The 13,085-nt window shown below is 50.3% G+C and overlaps 2 protein-coding genes across 5 annotated transcripts in view; one reads left to right on the forward strand and one right to left on the reverse strand.

Annotated features, from left to right (window-relative positions):
- LOC149372513 (uncharacterized) overlaps nt 1–3,430 on the forward strand; it is a 45,843-nt gene extending 42,413 nt beyond the window's left edge. Inside the window, exon 4 of the mRNA XM_089567008.1 lies at nt 3,262–3,430. Coding sequence (XP_089423134.1) covers nt 3,262–3,314 — 53 coding nt within the window. The 3' untranslated portion in view covers nt 3,315–3,430. The remainder of the gene's footprint in view (nt 1–3,261) is intronic.
- The window catches only part of rg (A kinase anchor protein rugose), a 317,271-nt gene that overhangs the window by 29,642 nt on the left and 274,544 nt on the right, over nt 1–13,085 (reverse strand). For all 4 annotated transcript variants that reach the window (XM_089567001.1, XM_089567004.1, XM_089567002.1 and 1 more), the window contains exon 39: nt 20–122. In XM_089567001.1, the coding sequence (XP_089423127.1) occupies nt 20–122 (103 nt within the window). The remainder of the gene's footprint in view (nt 1–19; nt 123–13,085) is intronic.

The raw sequence follows: 13,085 nt of genomic DNA on the forward strand, positions 1-13,085 counted from the left end.
CATCGGCAGCCTGACTCACCTGGTCTGCGGGATGCCGTACTTGATGCCCACTCCGACGCACGGCAGCGACTTGACCACTCGCTTCACCGTCTTCTGGCTGTCGAAGGCGAACATTATGGAGGCTGAGGGAAGAGAAGGGAGAGAGAGCGCACGCCGTTAACACATGCCCAATTATCACTGGTATCGCTCCTGTAAGCATAGATTATACATGCACGCTTAATTAACCAGAAACTCGTCAAAGTCGATTGTTACTACTATTCTTTTATTCCCAAAACTTCCCTGCTATGTTTGCATGAACCTGTATAAGAGCTTCGTAACCTCGAAAGTACAATGTCTACAAAGATTGTACGGGTCCTTGTTTCAGTGAGCGCAAAAGCACGAGTACGTGCGGGCTGTCATGGTTACAACAGTTTTGTAGCGACCTCCTGTGTCAATTTTGGTTCATTTTGCTTGTTTTGAGACCTGCAGTCAGTCTAAGGTTTAAAACAGTAAAGCTTGTTCTTGCTCGGTTATGTCGCCTCTTGTATGCAGTGCACAAGTGAGGGCAAGCAAGCGGCATACTTTATTTTGTGTAATTCTTCCGCGGCTCAAAGTCACCCCAGCTGAATGAAAGTAAACCAAGCTTGCAAGTTTGCCGAAGGTACCACCAACCAACTAAACCTGAATGCAATAAATTCAGGGGTCACTTTGACTGTCTAAAGTGCGTAGAGGCGAAAGCGTTTTCCGCACCACTTTCGCTGCTTCTGTGGCACTGGTGGCGTCACATATAATTGAGTACTAATTACTAAGTGACGTCAAATCACTAATTAATGGTTAATTACTGATTAATGCCTGAATACTAATGAACTGCTAATTAATGACGCTTAAGCTTCGCCTTTAGGAGTGGAACGCGACAGCGTGTTGTAGTGCTGCCAGGGAGTCCACGGAACGCCACCACCCGTTCGGCGCGATGCCTTGCCCTTTGAACGCAACGCTTTTTGAGGAAAGGAAATGGCGCAGTAATTCTCTGTCATCTCGGTGGACACCTGAACCGCACCGTAGAGGAAGGGAGGAAGTGGGAGTGAAAGAAGACAAAGAGGGCCCGTAATGAAGGAAATGAAAATTGTATTTGAGGAAAGGAAATCACGCAGTAACTGTCTCACATATCTCGGTGAACACCAGTCAAAATTCAGGGGGCACTTTTTTTACCTAAAGTGTGGTCACTGATGTGTGGTTAAGATGTTAAGCTTCGCCTCTAAGAGTGGAACGCGACAGCATCTTGCAACGCTGCCAGGTAGTCCATAGAATGCCAACCAGCCGCTGCTGCGATTCAGGGAAATATTAACACATTATAGCGACAACCACCGCCTTTTCCCGGCCCCTGCAAAAGGGCTGAGTAAGACGGAGGAGCGAACTTTAAGGCGCCTGCAGACAGGTACTCTACTCTGTCCTGCAATAATAAAACATTACGATCCTAACACGGATGGGCGATGCCCACACTGTGGGGAGACCTGTGATATCTTCCACATGGTGTGGGCATGTACTCAAAATCCCCACCTCCCCCCCTCCCCTACCCCTTCCAGAGAGGCATGGGAGACTGCCCTCCTCAACTGCTCCTCGCTTGAGTCCCAAAGGGCTCTGGTGAAACGGGCGAGAGACGGGGCTTCGTCGTGCGGTGTCCCGGACTAGGGACGCCGACCATGTAGCGGGGCCACTCTGTGGCTCCCAAACTCTTTTTTACAATATAAAAGTTTTCACCACCACCACCATTGCCCATTCGGTTGTACGCCTCGCTCGTCGGTAAATTGGTTTTTGAGGAAAGGAAATGTATCGGTCTCTCATATCTCGGGGGACACCTAAACCTCTCCGGAAGGGAAGGGAGGAGGATGGGAGTGAGCGAAGGCACCGTATTCACTAGACGCGCCTTTGTTCATTCCAAACCATCGAGCTGGCATGGCGGAGTGGATAGCATGCTCGTTTCGCACGCCGAAGACCGGGGTTAGATTCCCGAGCTCGACCAATTTCCTACTCTGTTTAATTTATTTATATGGCCTGACTAGAAAAGGTAATTAGGCTAATTGGGTAATTAAGCAATTAACTAAGCTCAGTCCCACTTACTTGGAGCATCACTATACGATCCCTTCAATTGGTTGCATGGTTACTAGGCAAAGTACAATTGGCCCCGTTTGAAATTCGCGCACTGTGACGTCACGGCCGTTTCGACCAATTGAAAAGCGTGATATTTTCTGTCGACAACTGCTGCTTACAACGATGAGGCATTAAAGGCTTTCGCCTTAATATGTTTGAATAAATAATGTGCAAACCGCCCAGACATATCAAACATGCACTGCTAAGAAAACCATCAATGGTGTCTTTGTGATGCAAATAGAAGCACGGCCAATGCTACTACACAGCTAGCGACCCGACTGAGGACACAATGAAAGGATACGACGACATCGACCTTTCAGGACGTTAAGAAGAAGGTCGCATTTACGTCACCCAGGGCTCGGGTTGTCACGTAGCGAGATGAAGGTCTTCCGTACCCGAAAGGTCGTCTATTCGCTCGAAAAACGTGGGCTCAATCACTTAGACCACAAGATGGAGCGACACATAAATTTGCAAATAACGGCGCATCCATGCAGCTGTGTAACGATAAATCCCGCGATCATCCGGTCCCTTCACCGCTTCGCCTCACACAGCTGTCGGGGAGGGTTAGCCACACGCAGCCGTTTAATGTTGAACAACCAGCCTTCCCACCCGTCGCGCCACACAACCACGCCTCAAAGCAGAGCCTTCAGTCAGCGGAAAGACTTCCGCTTCCGCACATGGCAGAATTTCAGTGGTAGTCAGTCGTGCCTGCGGCACATCTAGCCGACAACAACATTTCCAGCTACCGTAACAACAACAAAAACAACAACAACAAGGATCGCCGTTAAAGCGCAAGCAGTACTCGCGGCAGCGATATAAGTGAAAGGTGCACGACGGGAGGGGCAATCACAGTTAAAACAATGAGCAGAAACGGCGGCTAACATGGTTCTATAGCGGTAGAAAGAGAGAGAGAGAGAGAAACATTTTTGCAAAGAGCGAAGAAGCCGCTCCACAATGCTTTCCCACCAGGCTGACAAACAAGCGCGTTCCGAGGAGCACGCACGCTCGGCAAATATGAAATTACGTGCTCTGCGGTGAAACGAGCCACACGATGGTCACGGAAATAATGAAAACAAACAAACACGCCAACCCCCCCCTTTCCATTCTCCCTCCATCTCCTCCTACCGTACACAGTGCCCTCACAACACAAGAGACGACGCGGAGAAGAGAGGCCCGCCCGCGAGTAGCCACCGCACCATCGGCGTGACGACGCGCCGTGTAAACACACCGCCAGCGAGCGCCTCTCCGGAGGGCCATCATCACGCTCTTCGAGGAGGGCGGCCTCCGTCTCGAGGGCGCTGCCGACCCCCCGTCACGCCGAGACCCTTTCTGCTCCCTTGCTCTGCTTCCTTCCACACGTCTCCGTCGGTCGGTGCGCGCCTCCGTGTGCGCCCACTCCGAGGATATCGAAGTGGGCAAAGTGGGACTAAATGCACCACTCAGACCAGGCGACGAACACGAACGGTGCTTCCTTGGGCCTGGGGAAATTAACTGCGAATGATGTCCCTTTGCACCCAGTCTGCTAGCACCCAAATGACTTAGCCCTGCAGTGCTTTTAGTCCTCTTCAACTCTTCAAGTGTTGGTGCCGCGTCATACCGCCTAGGGCCCAACGCGCGCAAAAGCGGCGAACAGATAACTAGCTGGGCCCGTTGTGTTGAAGTACCGATGCGGTCCGAATAGTATGCTATAGGTCTTCTGACCCCTTTTACGCATTCTCTAATGTAAATTGGGACGCATGGCATGCGCAGGATGGTAGTGGTCGTTTGTGCAGTGATGTTGTTTCTTGTGGACACATGTAAATACTTTTGAACTACCAAGACATGTGCGATCGCACGTGTAATAGTGTGCTCCCGCAACTGTGCATTCTAAACCAGAAGGGACCAAACGGGGCGCAGCGGCTAGTCCTTTGGGGACAAACTGCGTTGCCACAACCACTCCTCTCTTACAGACTAACTGCAAAGCGAATATTAGTTACAATTAGTTTATCCACGGGCTAACCATTCGTCGTAAAAACTAGGTGCTAGAATTAGTAGCATTTAATGATTGCTTTAGAGTGTGCACGCTGCTAAGTACACTTGTAGGCTCCACAGAGGAGCAAATAATCTATCATGAGAGCCCTGTTATAGCAGGTCAGCGCTTATCTCACAGACCTAAGGATTCGTAAGGACATCATCAAGGCATTAATGAAAACGAGGAGGGAATGAACGAATTTACTCAGAAATAATGGCTCGCTGGACTATACTTGGGCAGAGGGAACTGCGCGAGTGACTACATGCACTTGCTTCTGCTGTTCGAGGGGCTATTAATAAATGGGATCAAATGAGACATATAGCCTACTTATTATGCTTATTATTACCGACGAGGCGAGAACTAGGATTCTTGATCAACAAAGTATGGCTAGCAACACTGACGAATTCTTCTCCACCTTTTCCTGATTTCAGATACAGACAGCAATAACTCGAGTTTGTTCCCTAAAGCATCCTATTATCTCCATGCCTTTTAGAGCCACATCAGTTACTTTCCCACAGCCAGCCTCGCTGTCCTAAATTTAATTGCAACCCTTTTCATAAGCGTCAAGTTTCTGCCCCATAGGCGAGTACTGGCAAGTTACAACTGATACACTTTCCTCTTGGTGATGCTTCATGACATGAGAGTGCCTGCCAAATACGCTCCACACACTACTTATTCTCCGCATGACCCGGATCTGCGGCCACCAGATAGACGCCCTACTCGGGCATACTCGCTTTCTGTATTATGCCTACCCGCTACCATTACTTCGCTACCTTCACTGCTGTGTTGCTTTACAACCATTTTCTATACATCGAAAGTAAGAACCACTCCTGTGTCCCTCAAAGCAAAATCCACTGTTCCTGAGGGGTCAGCAAAGCGGATGCGAAAGCGGCAGACAGGTCAACCAAGATTCGCTCGTGGCGCGAGTACGCCAACCGCGCAGTGCAGTTACAGCAACACGTGTAATCGCTGGGAGGCAAAGCGGGGAGCCCAAAAGGCAATGAGGCATGCAGCGGCACGCGGAGCCGTTATTCCGTGATGCTGCGGTACCAAGGTCTAGATTGGCGGTTAGATACCCGGTGAGTGGGTCGAAAACATCTCCGCGAGCGAGCCTCCCCATGCCAGACACGCAAACACTGCGGGCAGCGAAAGGCACACGACGCCAACATCTTTTCCACCAGCAGAACTTTGCACTACCTCCTATCTTTTCGCGACAGCACAGCAGCTGCTCCGACGGGGCAGCTCTTCTGATTCACATGGGCCTTGAAAATTGCGTCAGCAAACCTTCCGTCGCGCTAACACAAAAAGAAATTGACTATCTCAACAGTTAAGTTCGCTAAGCGTAGGGTGCGATTGTGTGCTTGTTGCTGTGTGTTTTTTGACAACCATCACTGATGCTGTTCTATCTGCTGGTTGTACTCCTTTTCGCCTATTTATTGCGTGCAAGCAATAAAGTCTTTTAGTTGCAAGTCAGCGCTGTGTTCGTCTCTTTCTCAGTCCCGTCCTTCGTGCGCTGTGCCTTCGGTTTGCAGCACACTGGGCCCAGTGAGTCGCACGCGAACCGGTTAAGCTTGCGAACGGCATGCTTTCTTCCCTTCTCATTGGACTACGAAAATTCGTACCAGGCAAGCATGAGCATAACGGACGCGATTGAGCAGGAGCGCGACCAACAACCCAACGGTGAAATAAAAGTAGCACGCAGCAGTAAGACAGAAGAGGACGCGAGATTATGGAACTTTATAGGGCTTTCAACGTTGGCCGGAACTGACTCCCAGCCAGCCCTCCCGTAATAGCAGCGCAAAGCACAGGGTGCGAGACAGCCCCCGCGCTCAATGCAAAGGACGTGAAACTGGCCGGACGGGTCACTCGTCCCCCGCGTGGCCTTTGTTCTCCTCTCTGCGTTTTACTCCCCCGTTTCGAACGATGCATAGCGAAGGCGAGCAGCCCGGAGCCGGCGTTCCCGACGACGGACGAACGAAGCGACGCACACAGCGAAGGAACGAATGTCGCCGCCTCCGCACGCAGTCTCCGAAGCGCCCCGTCGGCTGTCGACGCGGGCGGCCGCCGCGCGAAATCACAGTGATTGTACGGGTGATCGGCGGACACGATCCCGCGAGAGGGCTCCGAAGGCGACGTGGGAGGCAGCCACGCGGCGTTGGTATAGGCCACGTGCACTAGATGCCCCCGGAGAGGGCATCTGGTATATGCCATCTAGTATATGCAATATATGCGTATGTGCAATTCTGCGCGCGCACCATGCATGCATACCACGCCTACGCGATGGAATTGACCGCAGAGAGGACACGCGCGCGTTTATGCTGCATGCAATAGCTCACTGCCAAAGCAGAGCGAAGAAGGATGCAAACAGGGCTGCATATACGCGCTGGACGACGACTCTTCGAACAGCCCAGACGTATATAATATGACCCCTCTTCATCGATTCTATTTCATCGCTACCGTCCGTCGAGCATATCTCAGCAACAGCGCGGCGTCGTTTGAGGCAGCTAGTGACAAAGGACGATGAGAATAGAGGTGAAATAGAATCGGAACAGAGTCTCCATTATCTAGCGAAGTGACGTACGCAGCACATATAGCAAGAAACAATCAGGTGAGCGTACTATGGCTCAACTTTTCTCCATATCCACTGCAATGGAAGTCGCACGTTACTTTAGACAAGGCAGTTTAACGGTACTATGAAAAAAAAGTACATATATACGGTAGCGCCATGCCTTACAAAACCCAAAGCATGCGATGCATCGCTTACACGTTGTGCCACCACAACGATTCAGACACTTTAATACAAGCACATGACCTAAACTGCAGCATGTTAAACCATCAACCGCTGTGAGCAACGACGAGTGAGCAGCACGTGTGCGCTCAAACTACCTACATTAAAAAACGACATTAAAAAACAGTCACGAACCAAGAGGCTACCTGCGCATCGCCACCAAGGTCCGCGTGCTCGCGTTGCCGCGTTTCATTGGCTGCCTACAGTGATGCGGCGGTGTAGCCAAGTTCCAGGAAGATTTGCGTTTAAGCTCAGCACTTCATGCCAATAATTTTTTTTTCTTCCCCTGTAGCGCCCTCGGCAGCCTGAGTGACCCAGCTCCGTAGACACCCTACAAACGTCTTCAACAAGGGACAAAGATAGGATAGGTGTGAGAACGAGAGGTACGTCCGCAGCTATCAAAACAGAGGACTCCTCACGATGCACGCTGACTGGCAGCGTGGGGGACTAGAAGTGAAACCGACCTTCGCTGCCAAGAAGAAAGAAGGAAGAAGAGATGCAGCGTCGGCCCCCGTCGCGGTTATCTACCGTGATGGGCCACAGCCGGTCACATCTTGCTACAGCATCGCCCTCATATGCCGGCACGGAAATGCTCACTCGCAGAGACGCCAAACGAAAACAGAAGCGTCACGCGCGGGGATCCCTCTCAGGAAGCCAAGCGAGCGTGGCTGAAGGAGCAGCCTCTGCCCCTCGCATGGGAGGCGACATCGGGCGCGAAATCGCGAGCGGCGCGCGGCGGAAGGGGCAAAGAAAGCGTGAAAGACGGCACTCCGGGGCGGAACGAGCGCTGGAGGTACCCGCGCAAGCGCCGGCGACGCTGCCGCCGCGAGCAGAGTCGTTTCGGGCTGCACCGCATTCGCGCGATTTCAGGCTGCTGCTCCCGCTCTCCGTTTCCACATCATCCTGCGAGCGGAAGACTTGAATGTAGTCTGCAGCGGTACTTGAGACCACGGGCAAATGGAAGGACACGCCAAACTGTCACTCTTCATGCGTGGAAAAGAACGGCGCTAAAGTTTTCGCTTTGGCTCTAACGACTGATTACGTACGCTGGAGGGGTTGCTTAGCCTGTACTTTTTTTCGAAAGTGCATGCATTTTGACACGATGTACCCACATTCTATCGAGTCACAGCGGCGAAGGTAATCGAGTTTTCGGAAGTCAAAAAACTGATATGGATATCACTAATGGCCGGCTACAAATCTCTAATTGCGGTCAGGTGCATGTCGGCAATGTTAAAAGTTAACTATTAGAATTTGGTTAATTACGTTACTAGTTGACATATGTGTCACCTGTCTCTTTGACGTCCGCCAACAATGGTGTTACTACACACCGCAGAAAGCTTCTCTTCACCTCAAGAACCCTACTTTTAAAAATTACTGAATTAAATCATGTTATGTTTTTCAATCTCAGGTGATTTTTTTCTTGCATATATGTACTGAACCAGGATTTTGCTCCCTTGCTAACACCTGCAAAAAGAGCATTTGCGGAATTCCAACACAGACATGTGCGGCGCCGCAACAATTTCTACCCAACCAAAGGACTCAGCGAGCTGAAATACGTGGATCTATGCTTTTATATAAAATACCGATTCATCCCACACCTGGCGAAACGAAGGACGTACAGTGTTGCAAAAGCCATGACATGCGATGCACTTAACGCAGCTGAATAGTGCGTACATATTTTATCGTCTTTTACGCCATAAATAGGTGCCACGGGTACCTTTCCCAACTCAACCTTTTGATGAGCACCGCTGAAAGTCGCAAGGCCGCGTCCGACGCAGCGGGGTGCAGCACCAGGTGCCGTGAGTGGCGATCGAACTTATTTTGATTCAGGAATTACCACCATCGGCAGTCATCCTCGAACGACAGTGCGAAATAGGTACAAAGACGCGAAATAGATACACGGAGGACGGCTGTTCGAAGATGGTGGGGAACCGCAGGCACATTACTGACGGCCATGTGGTTGAAAGTCGCCCATTGTCCGTGATTGTCAGGGTGTGCGTGTCGCAGAGCGGAAACACATCTTCACGAAAAGCAGGCACATGAAAGACCGCCACGTTACTAAAGAGAGTGGTACTACAGCACTGGGTCTGCGCAAAACAGACATATGCCATTCACTGACGTTTGGGAATGTCCGCGATCTCTCCTTTCTCGGTACCAATAATGCGAATTCCAGAACACTCATGAACACGAACGGGTGTTGCCGTGAAATGTTGCAATAAACGCTAAACAGCGTTTCTTTTAAGTGCGGTCAATAAGAGCACCCGGGGTAGAACGTACACACAGCTGTCACTGACAGGACCCAAAAATTTCAGACAGCCACTCCATGAAGGACAAAATCTGTTCTTTTTCTCTTACGTAGGCGACAACACTTCTTGGACAATCCGCGGCAATACACACGACGCCGTATACAGGACGATACAAGAGAAAACAGACGGACAGGACACCCCGGACCGCAAAGCAGCGCACAGGGGTGCCAAGGGTTCGCAAATATCTGTTCGGACTCGTGGTGCTTAATATGAACTGCATTGTTTCCCTGTTTAATGCGTAGTTTTCGCGTGCCATAGAGCTGCAGGAGACACCCGCCTACTAAGGATGCGTGAATGCGGCAGCCAGTTTCTTCAGAGCCAAGTCCCGCGGCTCCTCGGGGGAGAAGGGAGGAAGGAGACAGCGCGAGACGCGTCGCGAGGGCGGGTGTCTTTTTATAAACAACGGCGAGCCGCGACTAATTGCCACGCATGCGGGGCCGCCGCGATCTCGCGGCGCGAAGCAAGAACCGCGCTTTTCTGCTCAGCTGCATGGGTGGACGCACACACGCTCCTCCATCCGGTCGTATACCCCTTAACCGCGGCGACCCCGAGAACTCAGCCTAACGATGGCGTCGACGGCGTGTGTTAGCCATATTACACGTCAGAGATGAAAACTTATTAAAGCAATAACAGGAAAGGGAGAGCTCCACGCGGTAGATCAGAACTTTCAGGTGGGCCGAAAAATATTTGGAAACTTATGCTCCTTCACCAAGCGCATGCAGCGGCACAAACAAAGCATTACTTCTAGAGGAGAGCACGAAAAGGTCGAAACGCCGCAAGACCAAGCTGTTAGAAAAAAGAAATAGATGTTCGCTTTTCTTCTTTAAATGAGAACGACCCAGCCGTATCACTAACTAGGAAGCGCGACAGTGTGCAAAGGCGACAACTGGACCGTAAATAGGATGAATTGAAAACGAGCAAACCCGAAACTTTGAGAACGCGGGCCTAAAGCGACACATCGCACGCCTTAAAGACAAACGCACGAGTCTTCCCCTGGATCATATTTGCACGGAGGATGAGAAGGCGGCCGGGATGATTGACAGCCAGCGACAGAACCACGTATGTCCCAGCCTCCCTCGGAAGCTAATTGCTCGTCGCCGTTCCCATCTCGGGAAATGGCCCCAGTTTCCCAGCCGAGGAGAGGATGCTGCCGTGGAGCGCGCTCGCGCCCCCGTGGCCCGAAGAAGTCGCGGGCACGGTCCGATTGGCACCAGCTGCGGCGCTCAATGAGCCGAGCTCGGTGACACCATGGCCGGCTCGGGTTTCGGCGCGTTTCCGTCGGGTGCAGCCGCCACTCAACGACGCTCGGACGGAAGCGCGTGTGCGCCGTGGAGGGAGGCAGCCTGAGCCGCAACAACCTAATGGCCGCGGCGCGGCTTGGCGACCGTTCCGTGTGACGTACATACTACGGTGGGACAGAAAAAAAAAACAAATGAAAACAAAGGTGGCGGCTCGAGCCGCGGTGGGACGAGGAGAGCTAAAGTCTGCAGCGTAAACATCGGCGCGCATCGCGAAGTCGTTTTATGGTTACCGCTACGCAGCAGTTCGCCCTCCGTAGATAAAAAAAAAAAAGAACTTTGGAAGTGCGACCAATAAGGACCCACCTTCTTTCCCAGAGGAAAGAGAAAAGCGATGGCCGCTGGCTCCCAGGAGGTCGCCACAGCTCGAGTCGCCAAGCGTATTCAAATACAATAGAGCTCTGTTTCCACAAAATAAGCACCGCTCCTCAATGAAACGTTTCATACGAAGAGTCTCCAGAATTTAATTTGTTTCCAGCATGGCTCATATAGAAGCCACGTGGTGCATATGGAGTGTATGCGTGCTATGTGGACAACACACATGGAAAAGTCGAAATTTATACGGACTCCGTGTTACATAATGCACATCATACATAGATCATGCGCACATTGTGCGGAAAGGATACGAAAATCACACGGAAAATGTAAAGATTTACATATAAATTCCTTTATCATCATCATCAGCAGCCTCACTACGCCCACTGCAGGGCAAAGGCCTCTCCCATGTCTCTCCAATCAACCCTGTCCTTTGCCAGTTGCGGCCACCCTGTCCCCGCAAACTTATTAATCATATCCGCCCACCTAACTTTCTGCAACCCCCCGATACGCTTGCCTTCTCTTGGAATCCACTCCGTTACACTTAAGGACCAGCGGTTATCTTGCCTTCACATTACATGCCCTGCCCAAGCCGATGTCATTAACCCCTAGGATGTCATTTTTCCCTCACCCACTCCGCCCGCTTCCGATCTCTTAACGTTACACCTATCATTTTTCTTTCCATAGCTCGCTGCGTTGTCCTTAACTTAATCTGAACCCTCTTCGTTAGCCTCCCCGTTTCTGCCCCATTTACACTCCATACTATCAGGACTCCAAATACGCCGCTCATATGGAACGTAAGGCTGGATGTCGTAAGGCTGGAAGTCGAAATGTTAAATCACATTAGCAGTGCCTTTGGAGAATAAAGCACAATGCCTCGTTAACGAGAGCTACGGCGCTGCATTCGATATGTTCGGTTGAAACTACCAGGAAACACAATAGCAAAAATCTGATAAGCAGGCCGAAAAGGCCTTCAGAAAATACGTTGTCGATATTGCACGGCCTTTCAGAATTCCTTGCCTAACTTGACTTTAAAATATATTTCTTTTTTTTTTTTTACCAAAGACAAATTCTGTAGGCCCTCTCTAGCGAACTAATACTGAGACGAGTATACAGACGAGAACGACCGACGAAGAAAAAAAAGGACAAAAATAGGCACGGCCGGTCTGGAGCGGTGGGATTATAGGTAATGGGAGTGCGATCAGCTAACCCCTCACTGGCACCGTAAGCAAAGCAGATGATTGTTAAACCAATCAACATCTGGCATAAATCGCTACACAAGGGCATACTAATCAATAATAAAATTACGATTACAAATAACAATTACAATCTCACCATTCAAGGCTTCTTAACTACAAGCCTTCTTAACTATAGTAGGCAAGTGACTGCTGTTTAAAGCATGTCGTTTCGATTAAAACTAATTTACACCCGAAGTATCGGAAGAAACGAAGTTCTGACCACTATCGGAGCCGCGGTGTGACTATGCTTGATTCAAGCGCTTTAGCTCTCCAGGTGATGTGTGCTCTTTGTTGCGCTATGCAGTAGTACGACGTAAATCGTGAATCAACTATAGTCCCTAAACAAACGATACTAAGATAACGAAGCATACGAAGGTCGCCTTGAAAACAAACGGGTTATAATCGACAGTTAGCACAATGATCAACTTTAGCAATAATCTCGATATAAATGTGGGCCCTTTAGTAGTAGTAGTAAGTGGTTTTAATAAACATAAAATAAAAGGAAGGAAAAAATTTTTGCTAGCCCCGGCATCTGCAGCATCGCTATACGGGAAGCACCTGAGCTGACAAATTATACATAATTTTAGCGCGACACAAAGAACGAAAGAGAAACCTGAGCGAGGGCAGCGGAAATAAAGGGATAGCAGGCAGGGTGTAGAAATGAAATGAAAGAGGTGAGGGGACAGTTAGAAAGGATAGGGGGAGAGGTACACTGAAAATTAACTTCAGAATTCCGCGACTTCGGCTACGTGGCGAAGTCAGGTCACCGCTTCCATGGCGAAGAGGAACTCGAGGAAATTGGGAGCCGCCTAACACTAACTATACATACAGAGTAAGCACGTCAGACTGTCTGCAGTTTGGCCAAACAAACAGACGTGACTTCGAGCTCTCTGATGTTGCCGGTGCTTGCTGGCGCTAAAACCCGCCTTTAAAGGGTCGAACTGCGAGACTTCTTTTACAACAGTCTGTACAGCTATAGGCTAGTCGCAGACGGTTCCAGAA

The sequence above is a fragment of the Amblyomma mixtum genome, chromosome 1 (genome assembly GCF_055824585.1).
Source record: "Amblyomma mixtum isolate Tamu chromosome 1, ASM5582458v1, whole genome shotgun sequence".
NCBI classification, from domain to species: Eukaryota; Metazoa; Arthropoda; class Arachnida; order Ixodida; family Ixodidae; genus Amblyomma; species Amblyomma mixtum.